Genomic DNA, 18,534 nt, shown 5'->3' on the forward strand with positions numbered 1-18,534 from the left:
GTTGGAGCTTTTGGGCTGGTTCTGTGGTTTTCTTTTGGTTAGATATGTCTTTTTTTATACCCTGTCATATATTGAGTACGACATCTAGTATCACAAATGTAATAGAACTTGAATCACGATTTGAATTTCAAAAACAGAAACTTAAGATCATCGGGCATGCTCTGTAAAGTCATAAAATAGTGTATCAAAATGTCCCCAACGCCAAATCAATTCCCCGAACGAACCAAGTAAATGAACTTGAAAGATGATCTGAGGCGTCTTTATAGTGGAATCACTTTCCACGTAGACCTCATACAGAGCTCTAGTCATAATGATATTGAAGCCTGATGCTTCATCCTCATTTGTACTCAGCTGGTGCATGTTGCTCAGGCGGTGCTGGCTGGCCTTTCTGGCCTTCAGCGGGGGGGCTGCTGGGCCCCGTAAGCCATTGGAGGTGGATGTGGCCCCGGCGGAGCCCATGGGTAAGCTGGCATTGGAGGTGGACGTGTGTCAGGTGTAATATCAGGACGGTCACTGAGATATGTTATTATTAGTCTTCCTTGAACTTGAACTTGATAGTGTGAGGTTATACCGAAGATCCTGCGAGAAGCGACAGGTGTAACACATGACTTCCTATAAATTTGGTTAGAATTGCCCAAAAAGGGGGAAGTTTGATCATCTGTTGCTATACTAGATGATGGTCATCGATATTTTGACAAATATGACTTACTTTGTACTTATGAGTTGAAAGAGGGATCAATGGCTATATGTAAACATCAGTATCTGATCTTGCACTCAACAACGGTTTTCAAAATGAAGCCGAAAAAAAAAAGTTGCAGCCAAATTAAGTCGAATAAAATAAAAGCATTGGCAGCTTACAATGAAGCAGATGGTGAAGAATGGCCTATGTGATTCCATGGTTGTCAGTCACGCTATCCGAGTTTCAAGGGCACTAGCCACATACCAACGGGTGATGCAATGGCCATTCCAGTTTCGACCTAGACAAAAGACGACTAATCAGAAAGAGCTCAATTATGACCATCAACATGGAAATCATTAGCATACAGTTGTAACAGTAGGCCCGGACATTCTCATAGCCCTCGAGCATCGAGGTGAACTCTGTAATCCCTGTCAGTCCTGACTCCTGCAATCTAGATGGGGCGGCTGGAGCCCTTAGCCTAAACATCCGATTCCACTTGAACCGAGCGGCCCCCACTCCGGTGTCATCGGAGTTTGGTCAAGTTAGCTCCAGGATCATGACTTACCGTGCGTGCCAAAGGTGATACAGAACGCCATGATTTTGTTGAATCAAGAAATTTGAAGAGAGTATGGAGAACAAAGGTCAATAGAGCGAGCAAGAAGGCAGCTATGTTTTGGGTGTGGCTTGGTGCTTGGCAAAGCACGTGAGGTCCATGTGATTCCCCAGGTACAAATTGCCCATACAATCAACTATATGTCTCAGTAATAGCTTACAAGTGCCTATTTATGTATATAGACATTTATATCAGGTGATAGATTTCTTCAAATGGGAATCTCGTGAATATTTGAAATGGGCCTCTTTACAGATGTGGCAATTTATGCAAAAACAAAATGAAGAAAGCAGTGGGCATAAAAAGACACAGGAAATCAAATCAGAAAAGATCGCTTGGAAGTACACTCTCCACTTGTGCTCAGTGCTCATCAAAACATTGCGAGTCCGGTGCGCATTGCGATTACTGGGTCTTGAAGAGGAGAATGGCACAGTGGCCGAGGTAAAAGTAAATGAAGTGCTTTGTTTCTGCAAAAAAAAGAAAGATTAGTAAAGATGTTGACATGGGAAACTATTGGATCATTACCATGCGTGACAAAGCTGCCAAAGTTGCGGCCAACCACACAGTGCCAGGTAGCACCACGGCGTGAATCAAACTAGCCCATTATCAGTATTGGTATAGGAGGATAGGAGAATCGGGGTAGCGGGGTTCGGACTTCTTTCTTGATGTACTGGGCAATGTCCTGTAATTGAAGCATGTGTTAGTGATATATCCAGGCTGCTCCAGGGAATGCGATGTCTTCTCTTACCTTCTCAATGCGATACTTATCCATGGCCTCAATAGCTGGTGGGAGCGTTAGTTGTCAATCCTGCCATACAATTCTCAGAGAGTCATACCGAGCGCAATGGCCTCTTGCTGCTCCTCATCGGTCTGAATATCAGCGTTAAAGATGTGCTCGAGGTTTGAAATGGGTCAATTCCGCTTACCATGTCGACCGACTTGATCTGGGCTTCATCGGGAATTAGCGAAGTACTCGAAGTACTCGAAGTACTCGATGCGCCGGTGCAGGGCAGGACTCACCCTCCATCTTCTCGGGCTTTTCAGCAGCCATGATTGCAGATATCGTGATTTGAATCGGAAAGCGCGTGCTTTTTTGCGAGAGTTGTGCGCGTGCAAAAGGATTGGGAGACAGCAAGACAGCGGGTGCTGTGCTTTGATGAAGGCGCGTTAAGGATATATACTGACCGCCTTCTCATTATTGACAGCAAATAACGAGAAAAAAAAGATTGACCGCTTTCCTGACCGCCTAGTCCGGTATGAAAGAACAAGAAAAAAAATTCCAATTGAAACTTTTTCTCTCTACACTTGCTCGAGGCTTTTCCAGCCACACAACTTCAAAATGGAAAACACTCGAGTGTTTGTCAGTGGGCTCCCGCCTACTTGCTCAAATGATCAGCTTCGCAATCATTTTGCTGCTCGCTTTCAAGTCACAGATGCTCATGTCCTCCCAAAACGTCGTATGGGCTTTGTCGGCTTCAAAAGCAATGAAGTAGCTCAGGAAGCAGTCAAATACTTCAACAAGACTTTCTTAAAGATGTCCAAGATCTCGGTAGATATTGCTCGACCGGTATGTGACACCCGACACCCTTTGCCATGTTGCGAAAAATTCTGTTTTGTTTTTCCTCTTTTTGCTTTTTCGCACGCTGACCAGTTCAGTTGGTCTTGAGACTGACCAGTGTAATTGTAGATTGATTCCAACCCTGCTGAGAGGGCCCATCCTACACGGAGACGTGACAATGCCAATGACATCCCGTTGGACAATGCACTGAAGCGCAAGAGGGATACTGAAAAGGATCCTAAGCTACAGGAGTACCTCTCATTGATGCAATCCGGAAAGACTCGAACATGGGCAAACGATGATACCCTAGCACAGGCATCGGCGGAATCCGCGGCAGCGGCCATTAATCGACCCACCCAAGAGACCAAAGTTGTGGAAGAAGTGCCTTCCCAGCCTAAGAAAGCCCGCATCCAAGAAAACTCGACCCCTGCCAGTACTGAGGTACCTGAGCCCATGGTCGTAGACCACAGCGGAGAGGATGGGAAGGAGGAGACCTCGGATCAAGCTGAGGAAGAGACTGGCCCTGTGTCAGACATGGACTGGCTTCGATCAAAGACGAGTCGTCTTCTGGGTCTCCTGGACGAGGATGAGCAGGCTGAGTTCGAAGAGCGCAAAGCAGACGAGCCAATTAAGTCTCGGAGTCCCAGCGTGGATGAATCTCGTAGTGCACAAATCGAACGTATCAGTTCTCCTCCGCCCGCGACTAATGTTGATGAAGTTGATGAGCCAGTTGAAGATGCAGATGAACCTGAAGAGGATGAAATATCTCCTGAACAGGCCAAGAACATTGAGTTGATTCGGTCATCTGCTCGATTGTTCCTGAGGAATCTGTCTTACGAGTTGACCGAGGCAGACCTTCAGCCCCTGTTTACTCCATTCGGCAAAACTGAAGAGGTTAGTACATCCCAAAAATTCCTTTTCCATTTCACAACCCCCCCCCCCCACCCTCAGTCGCCAGTATGTGCTTCTATAGTACCAATGCTGGCACTGTGCTCAAATGATGATTATCCTGATAGGGACATCTTATGCCAAAGTGCAAATGATTCCAACAGGCAAGAGATTTTAGTAGATGCTTCTTGGTTTTCTGAAAGAGCAACAGCACATTCCATTTGACAACTTCACAAAAAATTTTATTTGATCAAGTGCTAATGGAAAATCCAGATTCATATTGCTTTCGACACTCGTACTGAGACCAGCAAAGGCTTTGCCTACGTGCAGTATCATGATGCCGATGCTGCCGTAGAGGCTTACCGAGCTCTCGACGGAAAACATTTCCAGGGCCGCCTTTTGCATATCCTTCCTGCTGCGGCTAAGAAGAGTTACAAGATTGACGAATATGAGCTTTCCAAGCTTCCTTTGAAAAAGCAGAAGGAGATCAAGCGTAAAAAGGATTCTACTTCTTCATCATTCAGTTGGAACTCTCTTTACATGAATGTAAGTTGCACTGGGATACAAGACAGGTTTACAAAGAGGAGAAACTGATTATTTTCATTAGGCCGATGCTGTTATGTCTTCCGTCTCTCAGAGACTCGGTATTTCCAAGGCTGAATTGCTGGACCCGACCTCATCTGATGCTGCTGTGAAGCTGGCACATGCTGAGACGCATGTTATCCAAGAAACCAAGGCCTACTTTGCTTCCAATGGAGTGAACATTGACGCCTTCAAGGGTCGTGAGCGAGGAAACACAGCCATCTTGGTCAAGAACTTTTCCTATGGAGTCAAATCCAGTGATTTGAGGTCTTTGTTTGAGCCATACGGTACAATCATTCGACTGCTGATGCCTCCAAGTGGCACCATCGCCATTGTGGAATTCGGGAAACCGGATGAAGCACAAAAAGCGTTCAAGGGCCTTGCATACCGCAAAGTGGGTGATTCCATTCTCTTCTTGGAGAAGGCGCCAAAGAACCTGTTTGATGGCACAGCGACCCCTCAGGCTTCTGTACCTGAGATTCGGGGCAAGGGTCAGGGATTCTCTACTGCCGATACTTTCGCTGCAGATGAACCCGAAGTAAACACTGTCACTTCAACACTTTTCGTAAAGAATCTGGACTTTGCGACCACCAACGAGAAGTTCTTGGAGACCTTCAAGCCACTGGATGGTTTCGTTACTGGACGCATCAAGACCAAGCCCGACCCAAAACGTCCTGGACAGACCCTCAGCATGGGTTTCGGTTTCGTAGAATTCAGATCCAAGGCCCAGGCCCAAGCAGCACTCGCAGCCATGAATGGTTACAAGTTAGACCAGCACGAACTTCTCATCCGTGCCTCTCACAAGGGCATGGATGCCGCGGAGGAGCGGAGACGGGACGACAATGCCAAGAAGATTGCGGCGAGAAGAACCAAGATCATCATCAAGAACTTGCCGTTCCAGGCCACCAAGAAAGATATTCGGTCGCTGTTTGGTGCGTATGGTCAATTGCGGTCAGTCCGTGTACCTCAAAAATTCGATCGCTCAGCTCGTGGTTTCGGTTTCGCCGATTTTATCAGTGCTCGCGAGGCGGAAAATGCCATGGACGCGTTGAAAAACACACATTTGTTGGGTCGACGATTGGTGTTGGAATTCGCAAACGAGGAGTCTGTCGATCCCGAGGAGGAGCTCGCGAAGCTAGAGAAGAAGGTAGGAGAGCAGGTGGAAAGGGTCAAGCTCCAACAACTTACCGCTTCCAGTGGACGCAAAAAGTTCACTGTAGGGGCTCAGGAGAACGACGAAGCATGAAGGTGTTGAACTCCTTCCTCCCTGGTTCAAGGGCGTTGAGTCCATTGGCTCATGACCCTCCCTTGCTTTCCGGGAAACGATGTACGATTACTTGCATACGGACTTTTTTTTATGTACGAGAAGAGTAAAATAGATACCCCCCGAACACGTTCCTGCGGCTGTCAATGTACAGTCTGCAGACACGGTAACGTGCAGTGCTCGTGTGCTTTTGAATTTTTATCCATTTTACGTGTTTCCTCCCCAGTCCAGGTCGAGAGACCCTATCTTAACCCTAATATACCTTAACTGCCCACACAACCCTACCTACTTTTAGCTCCTCCCACCAACAACCCCCTCGACCACCATGAACAGTAACTCGGTCAGAGCTTAATGAGTTATTTGGGATGATCTGTTTATTTGTTCATGATTACGCGGGGCTCCCCCGTAAGATCAGCTTGGCCTACATTCCGATGATAACGACGTTGCGATGGTTGAGCATTCCTCAGCCCCGGGTAATCGGCCATGTCGTTGGTTGAACAGCATTCCTACGAACTTACAATCGCCACTCGTTAGTACTGATGATTGTCAATATTGACTAGAGTGATGTTGCTCCAAGGCCACTTCGGGCAAGCCAAAATCTCCGAGTCGCTCATCACTGGATCGTGCCGCTGAAATATCCCTTGCATCCGGCAGCACTTCCCTCATATCGTGCCCTTTCTTGACTCCTGATTTGTCGCGGCAGGGACAGCTAACAGCCGTCCTTTGCTCCCCACACTGTGCCTGGACGCGTGAAAGGCCCCGGGACCTGATGGGCCTGCGTAGGAGTAGTATGGAGCTGGCGTTCGAGGGTCGTGGTGCAGGCAAAGCAGACCTGGCGGAAAATGTTGCTACTGGGTCTACAAGCACCCCTCTCCGAAGGGAGGTATGGTTCCCTATAAACACCTTCTTGCTCGCTCTCACATTCTCTTTCCCAGGTTCTGACATTCTCTTCAGACATCTGCGTTCTTGGGTCGCTGTGTTTGTGACTGTGCTGCGTTCTTTGCCAGGCAGGAAGCATTTGACGGAGCATCTCACCATCCTCCCCTCTTGGTTGGAATTTGTCATTCTTTTTGAGAAGCCCGTCCTTGGTTCGCTCCATGGCTGCTGACTGGCAACCCGAGTGCCTCGTGCCTCAGAACCAGCCTTCCCTCGACCCTGTGGGAGCTCATTCAGACCGTGCTTTGCAGAATACTTCAGGAAACGTTCAATCGTATTCTGATGCTCTAGCACATGGTGATGTTGTTGCCCGAGATGACCATCTTCAGCAATTAGCATACAAGTATCCCCATTCTGCTGCCCCTCACCCCATCTCCGCCCCCGGTCTTCACCAGCAGCACCAGCATCAACAAGCAGTAGCTGCTCGGCTTCATGCCCGCAAGCTTCGACGACTTCATTCAGTGGGACCCAACGCGGCTCCTCGTCGGGGTCGAAGCTATCTCAAGTCTCAGAAGTACTTGGAGTATCGGGCACGTCCTCGACGTGATACTGGTAAAGATGGGGAGCCAGTGTGGTCTGATGAGTTAGAAGATGCTTTCCAGCAGGGTAAGTTGTGGTTCTTCTCGATTATACCCATGAAACATCTACTAATGTACGAGAGTAGCCCTTGAAGCGAATCCACCTATGGGCCGACGCAAGTGGTCTGAACGAGGAAAATCATATGGCCGGAACGAGCTAATTGCTGAATACATCTTCAAATTGACCGGCAAGCGACGATCTCGAAAGCAAGTTTCAAGTCACCTTCAGGTGCTTGACTCGTTTCTGAAGGGAGACCCAGATTGTGAGTTTGACAAGAGCGCTAGAAGAGTAACATGTTGTTAATGCAGTCCACAGGGGAACGACTCGTCCGCGAACAATCTACCGATCGCTCAAGTGGACACTCCCAGACTTCTGGACCTAAGTGGAGAGCCTCGATGGACCATGCAGCATCCAATCACTATGGTGCCCCTACACACCCAAGCTACAATGACCCAATGCGATCCATGCAACCTTATGCAGGTGACCTGCCGCCACCCCACTATACATTGGGCTCGAACATGCAGGAGGCGGGCACCAAGAGCATCCATGGCTTTAGCTTCGATATGTGGGTCAGTGCACCTCAACAGGCCAACCGCCCTGACAAGGCCCTGCATGCATACACTCGTCTGCAAGGAGACCTTCACCACCCTGGTGCTCCTCCAACACCTCTGGAGAATGTGAACGGTTGGCGGACGTCTTTCCCTCATCTAGCTACAATGATTGATGAGATGGATGGTCCACTCGACTGCGACATTATCATGTTGGAAGTCAATCTCCAACTGATGCCCGACTTTCCTCCTTCTGGCTCTCGTCTGGGTATCCAATTGGATGTTGACTTTGCTCACCCTACTGCTGGAGATGTTCTTATGGTCAATCAGATGGAAAACTGGACTTGTAGCACCCGGTTGTACGAAAGGGGACGTGAGAGTTGGGAGACATACCACGATCTACCCAAGCCTCAATCTACCAAGGTCAAGCCTCTATTTGAATCACAATGGTGGGCAAAGATCTTCACTGAGTTGACTCAGGACAAGCGCATTGCGGAAGACTCCGGTCAGCCTGAGTCTATTCATGCTACGGATGAGCGTAACCGACGCTACTTACGGTCCTTGTCTGCAGTACAGGAGCTTCGTGCGATCCCTCCAAGCTCCCGGCGTCTTTCAAATCAGTTCCAGGGCCAACAAGACCAGAGTGAACGCATGGCTATCCTAGTCTGGAAATTCCGCCAGACTCGCCCTGGCGAGGTTGGTACAACCACCTGGCGTCATCTGATTCCACCACCAGACCGCACCCAGACTAATAGCCCCCGACCTGCTGCTGGTGTTGACCTTCCTCCTCTTTCCCTGGACTCCATTCTCCTCAACAAGCCCTCTCAGAGCGTTTATCAGGCGCCCCAGCCACATGATCTCATTCACCAAGGCCAACCCCAGTCCCAATGGCCTATGTACCCATCTTCCCACGACAATGTGGCTAGTCTATTTAATTCCTCGGGTCATCTTGATTTCATGGGCTCTATTACAAAACCCGAAGACGACAAGACTGCCGTCACCTCGGTGCTGGACTCATTCTCGACCAGCCTTGCGCCTGAGACATCCCAGCCCACCAGCCTCAGCATGTCCAGTGGTGGACCGGTTATGATGAACATTCACGATCTCCCTCTTTCCCATCCATCTCTTGGCTACAATATTGGCCATGACACTAGCCATTACGTGCCATCTCAACAACACGGTGTCAACCTCCACGATAACAATAGTGTGCTCAATGGTTTTTTCGGTCCGGGAGCTCAATCCCTTGACGATCTTGGTCATGGCCAAGCCTCTTGGGGAGCACATGGGCATGTCAATGCCGGGTATCACCACATGCCTTTCTCGGAACACCAAGTTCCTGTCTCACGCGAGTCTCAACAATCTCATCACTTTGACGGACTATTGCCACCTGATGACTTGATGGACAAGATTGTCGGACGCATTTCCAATGGTTCTAGTATGCATGGGGCGGGCCCTGAGCATTCAAATACTGGGTACGCGGATGATGGCACAGTGGACGCCGTTTAATGACTCAAATAACCCTGAAAACAAAATTCCTATTGGTAATGATAATCATATTGATCGATGTACTCTTATACCTGTGAGCCTTTTTCATTTTCTTCTTTTTTTTCGACTATTATTTCTTCTATCTATTATCTGTCATGGAGGCTTTTTGTGGCGGGGAGAGACGTTTCAGAGGGGGAATTTACCCCCGGTTCCAATCTATTCCCCGTATTTACTTTCAAATCAAATCAAATTTTTTTAACCTAACAACCGTCTTCGAGTCTCAGGATAAATTAAATAATCTCTTTAACCGTCTTTATCCGGTGGGATAAGGTGGGGCCCCAGAGTGAAGAAGAGGCAAATTGTGGAGCCAAAGTCATCTTCTTTACGAGAAAGTTCCGCATTTAGCCTGTGGTCGCGGAGTTGGACATTCCATAGGTGTCTTTTAAATTGAGATAGAATTCCATTATGTTCGCTGTTTGAGTTTCATTGAACTTTTCATCTGTTTTTCTGGTAAGTACTAATAGGGGTCCTGGAGTATCTGTCCCTCGTTATACAGCTCTATTTACAACTTCAACTTCACAAATCAGAGCAAGACTAATTCTACCCCCACTACAGAATTTCCTTCATATTTCCATTCACAAAATGACTACCCCTACCGTTAAGCTGAGCAGCGGCTATGACATGCCCCTCGTGGGCTTTGGTCTGTGGAAGGTGAACAACGACACCTGCGCTGACCAGGTCTACAACGCCATCAAGGCTGGATACCGTCTTTTCGACGGTGCCTGTGGTAAGTCACAACAGTACACCCCTGAATCTTTCGCAATACAAAACTAACAGTCTCCTCAAGACTACGGTAACGAGGTTGAGTGCGGTCAAGGTGTTGCCCGCGCCATCGGGGAGGGCATCGTCAAACGCGAGGAACTCTTCATCGTCTCCAAGCTCTGGAACAGCTTCCACGATGGCGACCAGGTCGAGCCTATCTGCCGCAAGCAGCTCGCCGACTGGGGCGTTGACTATTTCGACCTGTACATCGTTCACTTCCCCATTTCCCTGAAATACCTCGACCCCTCCGTCCGTTACCCTCCCAGCTGGCAAAACGCCGAAGGCAAGGTCGAGCTTGGCAAGGCCTCTATCCAGGAGACCTGGACCGCCATGGAGTCCGTTGTTGACAAGAAGCTTGCGCGTAGCATTGGTGTTAGTAACTTCAGCGCTCAACTGCTTATGGATTTGCTGCGCTATGCTCGTATCCGTCCCTCCACCCTGCAGATTGAGCACCACCCCTACCTTACCCAGACTCGTCTGGTCGACTATGCCCAGCAGGAAGGTATTGCTCTTACTGCTTACTCTTCATTCGGTCCTCTGAGCTTCTTGGAGCTGGACCTGAAGGATGCTCATGGCACTGCCCCTCTCTTCGAGCACGCCGTTATTAAGGGTATTGCGGATAAGTATGCTCGTACCCCCGCTCAGATCCTTCTGCGCTGGGCTACACAGCGCAACATTGCTGTTATTCCTAAGAGTAACAGCCCTACTCGTCTGGCACAGAACTTGCAGGTCAATGACTTTGACTTGGAGAATGGTGAGATTGAGGCTATCGCTGCGCTGGACAAGGGTCTGCGCTTTAATGACCCCATTGCTGTAAGTTCTCCTCTTGGTTCATGATTAGAGCAAGTTTTGACTAACTTTTATTTAGTACGGTCTTGGTATCCCCATCTTTTAAGGGATCGTATCTATACTTGGGAGGATTACCTTGATGGGTCCTCTTTACTGTGATGCTATGTGATGATAAAACAGAATAATGAAATTTCTTTATATTAACAATGCTCACTTTTATTACTCACTACTGTAGATACTCGTACTCTTCCTAGGTCAGATATTGAAGACTGCATGTGGATGTTAGTGATGACTTCAAGTTCGAGTCGGATGCCACTGGCATTTCTACGTAGTCCATCACAGGCACTTGAGAACAGAATTAGACATCAGAATGTAGTAATAGCAGGTCTTTCTAGCATGGAAGTTGTTGAGCTTTAATGTAGTGTAGCTGATACTGCAAGCAATAAGCACCAGTGGGAGTTGTTCAAAAAAAAAGTTCTGTCAAATTGAGCATGTATTGTCAGATTTTATATGTGTTGTCAGATTATGGGTATGTAGTGTAAGATTGAGCATGTAGTGCCAGATTGTGGATGTAGTGCTAGATTATTGATGTAGTGTCAGGATGTGGGTTGGTGTCAGTTTACATATGTAGTGCCAGACTATGGATGTAGTGTCAGAATGTGGGGTGTAGTCATAGTTAAGAAATCTTTTTAACAAAGCTTGGGAAACCACCAAAAGCGATTACTTTTCGCTGAAAATTTCTCAGGGCCTTATAGATATACTCAGCACCTGGAATCAATTATTTTAAATTATTATCTTCAAAATTGAAGCTGTATGACGGGGAGAATCCATTGGCGTAATATTATGCACTATTGGGAAGTGAGGTTCTGGATAGGTATCGCAAAAATATAATACGGTAAGCCCTGGAGCCCTGGAGGTATTTATGGAATATTACACGCTGAGCTTCAAGTTCCTATGCAGTAGGTACAGGTGTATGTATACCTAGGTATGCTCAGCGACAGGATCCTCAACCTTGGAAGTGCTGAGTCTTAATCCCAGTGGAAACTGGACCCAGCCTGAGGTGCCTGGGGAAATCTACTACCTAGGTATAGCCCTTGAGTGATCTATAATATAGACTACTAGTAGTAACTTGAACATTTGAATATTGAAATGATTCCAAGACTAGCACCTACTGAATATTCGGGACATCTGGACTTTCAATGTTACTAGTAATGCATACCTAGTACTACTAGCACTGGCACCTGCCCTTCAACTTGAAGTTGATCAATGCCGGTCACGGTGGCGGTGATTCAAGTTCTGACTTGAACTTGAAGGTTATACCTAGGTACTACATATATATCTTGATCCATACATACTAGATCAGCTCCAAGTCTTTGAAGTCGACCAAGCTCGAGCTCGGACTCGAACAATGTGTCATGCCAGAACCAGACCCTCCAGATACCTCCAGGGCCATTTTCTTCGATCTCAAGTTATTACATTGCATCATGACCAGGGCTAACGTTGAAATGGCAGTCTACTCCGCATAGTAACATTTGATGCGCCAAGAAGAACTTGGAGCCGCACCTCAATCTCCACACCTCAAGACCAATGACTTTCGCAACCTCCATCACAAGCACTCCTTAATTTCTCAAGCGGTCTTAATAATGTACAAAACTACGCCATCCGCCGCGAGGCTTCTCGCCTCAAAACAAGTGCACATTCAAATGGCCCCAACCCCCAAAAAGTTACAGGAGAGCCGACAGATCCTAGCCGCGCTCCAAAAATTCGGCGAAGTCACCACATTCCGCAACCTCAAGGTAAGTTACACTGCCAGAAAGACAGAATAACAACTTGAAGCTCAAGAAACCAAGAAGAGAGTCTAATCTTATATAATTTTATAGTATGATATAGCCAACACCACTACGAACCAACACCGACCCATCATCGCAATCTTCGAGTCCGCCGACGCAGCGCAACGCGCCATTGCCTCATCACCTTTAATCATAACGCTTGACCAAGCTACGAATACAAATACCACACAACCCACACACACCAGCTCCGAGTCCTCAGTATCCAGCTCCTCAAACTCTTCAGAAGAAATCCCATCAGATGTGAAGCCTGATGATGCGAAGCCCGATAATGCAAAACCCGATGATGAAGGTCTTACAAAATACGAACTCCTCTTCAAAGACGTAAAACCAGGGACAATGAAATGCATAATCGAGGCCTCAAGACATAACCACCAAAGCAACATGCGACGGAATCCGTGGTACGCTGCATACGAACCTAATAAAGAGGATCCTATTTACAAAGATATGATGAATCCGCAGACTGGGACACCTCTGAGGGGACTCGGCGATGTACTACAGCGGAACTGTGCGCCGTCTACTCCTGAGAGGAGGTATCCCGTTCGCTTTGAGAGGAGGTCGATGGGAGCCGATAGCTTGATGGAGATGTGGACTGATGCGCCGAGGCCTGAAGAGGGGGAGGAGTCATTGGTTGATGATTCAATCAAAAAAGATGAGAAGAGACCGGCCAAAAAGTGTGGGAGGAAATCGGTCAAGAAGGAGGAGAATGATCCTTGATTCTGGAGCTCTTGACATTTTATTTATGGAACGAGAACAGCCCTGTCAGGAAGTGCTTCGCGTTGTGACTTGTTTGATGGAGTCCTCCACATGCACTACAGCGCAAGTTCATTTCATCTGCATTGAGATCTTGGAGATGCTTATGACCTGCCCTATTGCTCGAGACGAGTATGAGTCGTTGATTCTGGGCACTGTACACCACCTATTTAGACCAAAACCCATGCACATACACTTATACATATACACACATTAATACACCAAATATACATACTTAGTCTTGAATCTACAAAGTATTCTGGCCATTGAAACCTATTTCGTATCTCATTAGGCTTTATTGCCCATAAAAGGGCCAAGAACAAAGTCGCTGGTTAGATAAAGAGCACGAAGCACCATCTCAGACACGCACATAAGCTAAAAACAAGAGGTGTTAGTACACGATCAGAGATCAAGGTAAAGGGAAGTGAGTGTAACATACTGGCATCAATCTGAGTGATCTGCGGCAATGCCAGCCGCACCTTATTCCGGTAGACCGCAGGTCCCTTCAACTGCAAGGGATTACCCTCAAAGTAAACCGTCTCGAGCTTCTCCTTATCTTTCAGTTCACGTTCCACCTCGTCGAAGCTAGCAAGCTGGTTATTCGATGCCCACAGCTCTTCCAGATTCTTCAGTGTGGATAGATGCTCGAGGTGAGAGACTTGGTTATTCGAGAAGTCCAAGACGCGCAGAGTGGTATTCGATTCCAGACCCGAGAGATCAGTCACAGCGTTGTGAGAGAGGTACAGCTCTTCAAGGTTAGGAAGCTTTGAGAGACCGGTAATGCTTGTGAGGCGGTTGGATTGGATAGAGATAATGCGGAGATTTGATAGGGAATCGAGGTTCTTCATCTCAGTGATCTTGTTCTTTCCCAGCCAGAGCTGTTCAAGCGCAGCGAGAGACTCGAGATTTTCGATTTCCTAACGAAGCAAAAATATAATTAGAAAACCAGAACCGAGAGTATACTCATCCTTTCATGTCGAGGAAATACATACCCTAATCCGATTCGCTCCCAGCTCCAAATTCCGCAGAACACTTAACCCCTCTAATCCCTCAATCTGCGAGATCTTATTCTGCACGAAGAAAATTTCAGTCAGCTTCACAAGATGCGAAACATTCTTGATATGCTTGATCTTGTTAAAGCTGAGGTCCAAGCTCGTCAGGTCCTTAAACTCGTCTAAACCCTTAACGTGGGAGATCAAATTATCGTAAAGATCGAGTTCGGTCAAAGTGGCAGCGACATTGGATGGGAAGTCGATTCGCGATATTTGGTTTTGACGCATACATAATCTCTATTATTGTATAATCGTTAGCTAGCTGTTATAGAGCTCGAGGAGGTGTTTCACAGCGGACGTTCACTCGACTTCCTCTGTGTGCTCCCAGACTCTGAATAATGAAAGAAAGAATTTACCTGGAGCTTATTAAACCGATCTAAGCGTAGTGCGGCAATAGATGATATGCGACAATGGACGAGATCGATATCCTATGAAAAGAAAAAAAAAGGTATTAGCATAGACTCAAGGATGGGCCCATATACGACTTCGACACTCCAGTCCACGAAAGAAATAAAGACCTACCTCAACATTCACGTCTTCCCCTTCCAAAAGATCTGTATATTATTAGCCCAATATCTCCATGGCCAAGTTCCTGACCCCCCTGATTCTGTACCTTCATCGGCATCGATCTCCTCGACTGGCGGGGCCTCGGGGTCGGAGTAGTCCGAATCCTCCAAGGCCTCAGGGTTCGTAATAACAGCTTTGGGCTCCATGCGTAATTTTCCGTCCCAGCCTTCCTTATTTTTCATGGTCGTTGGAATAGGAAAAGTTGTGAATGAGGCGAGGTTCGTGGGCAGGCGGTAGGAGCGGGCGACTATCACTGCGGGGAGCTTTTTTTTTCTGCGCGACGCGTGCGGGGGATTAACGGAAGGAAGGAAACTGAGTTGGGGACTAGTAATTTAAGAAGAAAAGGGGCGAAATTGATTAATAGAAAAGGTCTGAGCCAAAGTAAGAATTAAGTGGCTTTGATAAGCGCTTAAGATCATGGAATCTTGGTTAGTGCTGACTACATCATCCTAATGCGGGCTGCAAGAGCTTCCAAGGTTCCATTAGGTCGACGCGGCTCATACAAAGAGCCTTTTGATGGACAAAGCAGACTGGCTTTGATACTGCTCCAATTTTAGATAGTTGAAATACTACTGTAATATAGAAAAAACGAATAGCAAAATGTGCCAAGCTACATTGTATTCTGTAAGACATCTTCTCGAGGACTATATACTAGAATGTCGTAGCTGAGGGTCATATACATTGCATATAGGGGAATCATCCTCGCAGTGACTCAATCTAGCCTGAAATGAGAGGATTATTGGAGGCTGCTTGGAGATTCCCATAGAGATGCCATGCAGACCCAGGAAGGGATCAATCCTCCTTTAGATTAACCAGTGATGGTAGGACCCAGCTGACAGGATAGCGAGGCGAATGATAGAAGCAGGCAACGCATAGGGGGATACAGCGGCAATATGATAACCAACAGACGCCTGCGGAATGCATCGGAGAATGCGGACTGGAGATAAGAAACTGGAACAAGGAAAGACGAGAAAAGAAGACATGAAAGGGAGTAATCAACAGGGCTAGGAAACAAGGCTCGCTCGGAGCAAGGTTGGGTAAGATCACAATGCCGAAGGGAAAGAGTAAGGTGAGAGAAGAAAAGAAAAGTGCAAAAGAAAAGCCGGACAGAGATGCTTGGGGTGATGGGCGAGCTATTTGGGAAGTCTGAGACAAAAAAAGGGGGTGGACAAAATGCGACAAATGCATCAGATGGGCAAAGGGCCAAATTGGGTGCCATTTCCCACCTGCGTCCATGGTCGCGTCAAGAAGCGAAGGGGATAATGGAACATGGAAGAAGATATGGGCAAATGCCAATCAATGGGGAAATGCTGGAATGAAATAGCTTTTCGAGCACCAAAAAATAAACAGACATACAAAGGGGAGTACGCGCTCAAGGGGGAATCTGGGACGTTATAAAGATCTTTGGACAATACGTTCACAGAGAGATGTCCAGGACCATGCTGACATCTTGGACTTGGGCCCCAGCAAGATCCTCGAGAACCGGAATAAGATCAAGCAGTTCATTGTCGTGTGCGTCAGAGAACCAGCTACTGATGGGTATCGCGTGTTGAGGGTGAAAGATGTACGAGGTAGGCGAGTTATCAATAATGATCGTTTCACGGAGGTCACGGCCAACTTGAGAAAGATCCTAAATGGAGGATATTAGTACTTGTGTGATTGAACCAGGGGATTTCGTTTTGTTTATTTCGGCACCAACCTTTACGTAGTTCCCTTGATGGTTATAGCAACTCTCTCGGAACAACCGATGATGAACCACATTATGGATATCAAGCTGGTCCAATAAAGGATCACCGTACTGCAATATTCTAGTTAATGACCACCGTAAAGTCAGATCATTAGGGAGCATCGACTAACCTTGGAAACCGAAGCAGTAAATACTACAACCTCATATAGTTCACCAACGCGTTTCATGAACTGATCAACTCCTGGGCGCTTGATCACATAAATATTATGGTACTGGCCCTCAATCTCAACGGGAATTGTAAAATCGGCACGTTCGAGAACCTAAGATTGAAGGATCGGTAAGCATAGAACAGAATAAGATTGAATCAATGGAGATATTACCTTGAAACTACTGTGCACCAACGTTTCATCAAGGTCCAAAACTAAGCACTTTCTGCCTTGCAAGCGAGGGACCACTGGAGGAAGCAACCATTGTTGATCGGTTCTTTCTGGCGCTGAAGGGACCTCAGGAATCGGCGGGGGAGGGGGTGGCGGTAGCACGACCGTAGTCTGAGGTGGCTGCCTGATGACTTCCTCCTCATGTGTATGGTCTTCAGTCTCGCCATTGATCGGTTGCTTCGAGGTGGATTCAACTGCAGCGGGTTGTTCTGTCGTTTGAGGTTGGATCTCGCTTTCGAGCGGGACATCATCTGTCTTAGATTCGGAAATGATACCGTTCGCCATCGGGGGCTGACCTGACGAAGATTTCTCTTGCTGCTCCGTTGCGGTCGTTTCTGAGGTGTCGGGTTGATTGACAGCGGTAGAAGTCTCTTCGCCAGGCACGTCGGCGGCGGAGCGCTAGGCAACATCTCTTGTTTGGACGAATCGCTCACAGTCAAATTCGATTTCTCATTTTCAAAGTATGCTGGATCTCTAGACTCAGCGGTACTTGAGTCTCCGGTATGAGCTTCCGCTTTATCAGGGGTTGGGAGCCGGTTGGAAGCAGGCTGCGGTGCAGTCGATCTCTTTGCGGGAAGAACGGCATCATCGTCACCATCTACGCCTGGCGACGAGCAGCAACTGAGGAACGATAGGAACTTGCTCTTCTTCGGTGATCGTGGAGGGTCGTTCATCTCCGGGGTAGTTGGAGTGGCGGATCCCTGGGATTTCTCCATGTTTGCCACATCCTGCGTCGTTCGTCGCGACCGTCTACTACTTGCTCGGCTACGATCCCGGTGGACCTTGAGGATGCTGACTTTGGAGCCCCTTCGAGCGGAAGGTTCCTGCATTGGTTCCTCGGTCCTTTCCGAAGTCGATTGTTTATCCGTCTTCGAGGAGCGGCGGGACGGAATTGGGATCAACAAATGATGCTTCTTGGGCGCATCGGCTCCCTCGGTATCTGGAGGGTTCGAGGCCGATGCGACAGACGAAGAGACCTGCTGAGAAGATGCGCCCGGATTGGATTGCGGGATTTCAGTGGCATTGGAAGCCCTCTGATCCGGGGTTGATTCTGGACCTAGAGACAGAGAGCAATGACATATGAGCGACTGGCCAAGGGGGGAATTTTTTTTTCCCTAACATGCGCATGTCAAGATAAGGCATGCGCGAGAACATACCAGAGGGGTCCAGTCTTTCCGATGGATTCATGGGCTCTGTGCCCGCAGACTGGGGAGCTTGAAGATCGGGATCTTGCCCCGTACTCGCTCCACGCATCGGGGATTCAGCTTTGTGTAGATGAGGATCACCGAGACCAAAGGAGCATAAACAGACAAATTCAATCTACAAAGAGTCGAAAGGGGGGAAGCACCTCCAAAGTTGAAAGGAACGCGGCAAACTGGGGAGGATGTCAACACGGCCTCCTGGATCAGCAAGCGCCCAGGGCCCTTTGGGGGGAATGGGAAGCTCAGGTT

General features: G+C 47.7%; 8 protein-coding genes across 8 annotated transcripts; 4 read left to right on the forward strand and 4 right to left on the reverse strand.

Moving 5' to 3' along the window:
- Positions 1 to 395: 395 nt before the first annotated feature.
- Positions 396 to 1,275, reverse strand: N7483_010093 (rhodopsin family protein; the record flags this gene model as incomplete). The annotated part of the gene is made up of 7 exons (XM_057093520.1): positions 396 to 513; positions 572 to 612; positions 710 to 742; positions 859 to 883; positions 944 to 992; positions 1,045 to 1,098; positions 1,245 to 1,275. 7 exons carry the CDS (start codon positions 1,273 to 1,275, stop codon positions 396 to 398), a joined length of 351 nt encoding a protein of 116 aa, XP_056939491.1.
- A 416-nt stretch (positions 1,276 to 1,691) lies between these two features.
- N7483_010094 (dynein light chain DYN2) lies at positions 1,692 to 2,340 on the reverse strand (the record flags this gene model as incomplete). The annotated part of the gene is made up of 7 exons (XM_057093521.1): positions 1,692 to 1,756; positions 1,815 to 1,884; positions 1,945 to 1,971; positions 2,038 to 2,072; positions 2,126 to 2,159; positions 2,216 to 2,261; positions 2,306 to 2,340. The coding sequence occupies 7 exons, from the start codon at positions 2,338 to 2,340 to the stop codon at positions 1,692 to 1,694; spliced, it is 312 nt and encodes a 103-aa protein (XP_056939492.1).
- A 288-nt stretch (positions 2,341 to 2,628) lies between these two features.
- Positions 2,629 to 5,563, forward strand: mrd1 (RNA-binding ribosome biosynthesis protein MRD1; the record flags this gene model as incomplete). Its single annotated transcript, XM_057093522.1, has 4 exons — positions 2,629 to 2,856; positions 2,977 to 3,741; positions 4,039 to 4,281; positions 4,343 to 5,563. 4 exons carry the CDS (start codon positions 2,629 to 2,631, stop codon positions 5,561 to 5,563), a joined length of 2,457 nt encoding a protein of 818 aa, XP_056939493.1.
- A 1,115-nt stretch (positions 5,564 to 6,678) lies between these two features.
- abaA (transcription factor AbaA) lies at positions 6,679 to 9,150 on the forward strand (the record flags this gene model as incomplete). The annotated part of the gene is made up of 3 exons (XM_057093523.1): positions 6,679 to 7,123; positions 7,182 to 7,358; positions 7,412 to 9,150. The coding sequence occupies 3 exons, from the start codon at positions 6,679 to 6,681 to the stop codon at positions 9,148 to 9,150; spliced, it is 2,361 nt and encodes a 786-aa protein (XP_056939494.1).
- Positions 9,151 to 9,771: 621 nt separating this feature from the next.
- Positions 9,772 to 10,846, forward strand: N7483_010097 (uncharacterized protein; the record flags this gene model as incomplete). Its single annotated transcript, XM_057093524.1, has 3 exons — positions 9,772 to 9,916; positions 9,977 to 10,764; positions 10,820 to 10,846. 3 exons carry the CDS (start codon positions 9,772 to 9,774, stop codon positions 10,844 to 10,846), a joined length of 960 nt encoding a protein of 319 aa, XP_056939495.1.
- Positions 10,847 to 12,383: 1,537 nt separating this feature from the next.
- N7483_010098 (uncharacterized protein) lies at positions 12,384 to 13,304 on the forward strand (the record flags this gene model as incomplete). Its single annotated transcript, XM_057093525.1, has 2 exons — positions 12,384 to 12,536; positions 12,621 to 13,304. 2 exons carry the CDS (start codon positions 12,384 to 12,386, stop codon positions 13,302 to 13,304), a joined length of 837 nt encoding a protein of 278 aa, XP_056939496.1.
- Positions 13,305 to 13,698: 394 nt separating this feature from the next.
- N7483_010099 (putative protein phosphatase PP1 regulatory subunit Sds22) lies at positions 13,699 to 15,141 on the reverse strand (the record flags this gene model as incomplete). Its single annotated transcript, XM_057093526.1, has 6 exons — positions 13,699 to 13,715; positions 13,780 to 14,257; positions 14,333 to 14,629; positions 14,749 to 14,820; positions 14,915 to 14,946; positions 15,006 to 15,141. The coding sequence occupies 6 exons, from the start codon at positions 15,139 to 15,141 to the stop codon at positions 13,699 to 13,701; spliced, it is 1,032 nt and encodes a 343-aa protein (XP_056939497.1).
- A 1,235-nt stretch (positions 15,142 to 16,376) lies between these two features.
- Positions 16,377 to 18,337, reverse strand: psrA (putative general stress response phosphoprotein phosphatase Psr1/2; the record flags this gene model as incomplete). The annotated part of the gene is made up of 6 exons (XM_057093527.1): positions 16,377 to 16,589; positions 16,659 to 16,757; positions 16,817 to 16,966; positions 17,027 to 17,482; positions 17,518 to 18,140; positions 18,241 to 18,337. 6 exons carry the CDS (start codon positions 18,335 to 18,337, stop codon positions 16,377 to 16,379), a joined length of 1,638 nt encoding a protein of 545 aa, XP_056939498.1.
- Positions 18,338 to 18,534: the final 197 nt, after the last annotated feature.

This window comes from Penicillium malachiteum, assembly GCF_028827825.1.
Source record: "Penicillium malachiteum strain IBT 17515 chromosome Unknown utg000005l:1.0-9002435.0:326005.0-9005861.0, whole genome shotgun sequence".
NCBI classification, from domain to species: Eukaryota; Fungi; Ascomycota; class Eurotiomycetes; order Eurotiales; family Aspergillaceae; genus Penicillium; species Penicillium malachiteum.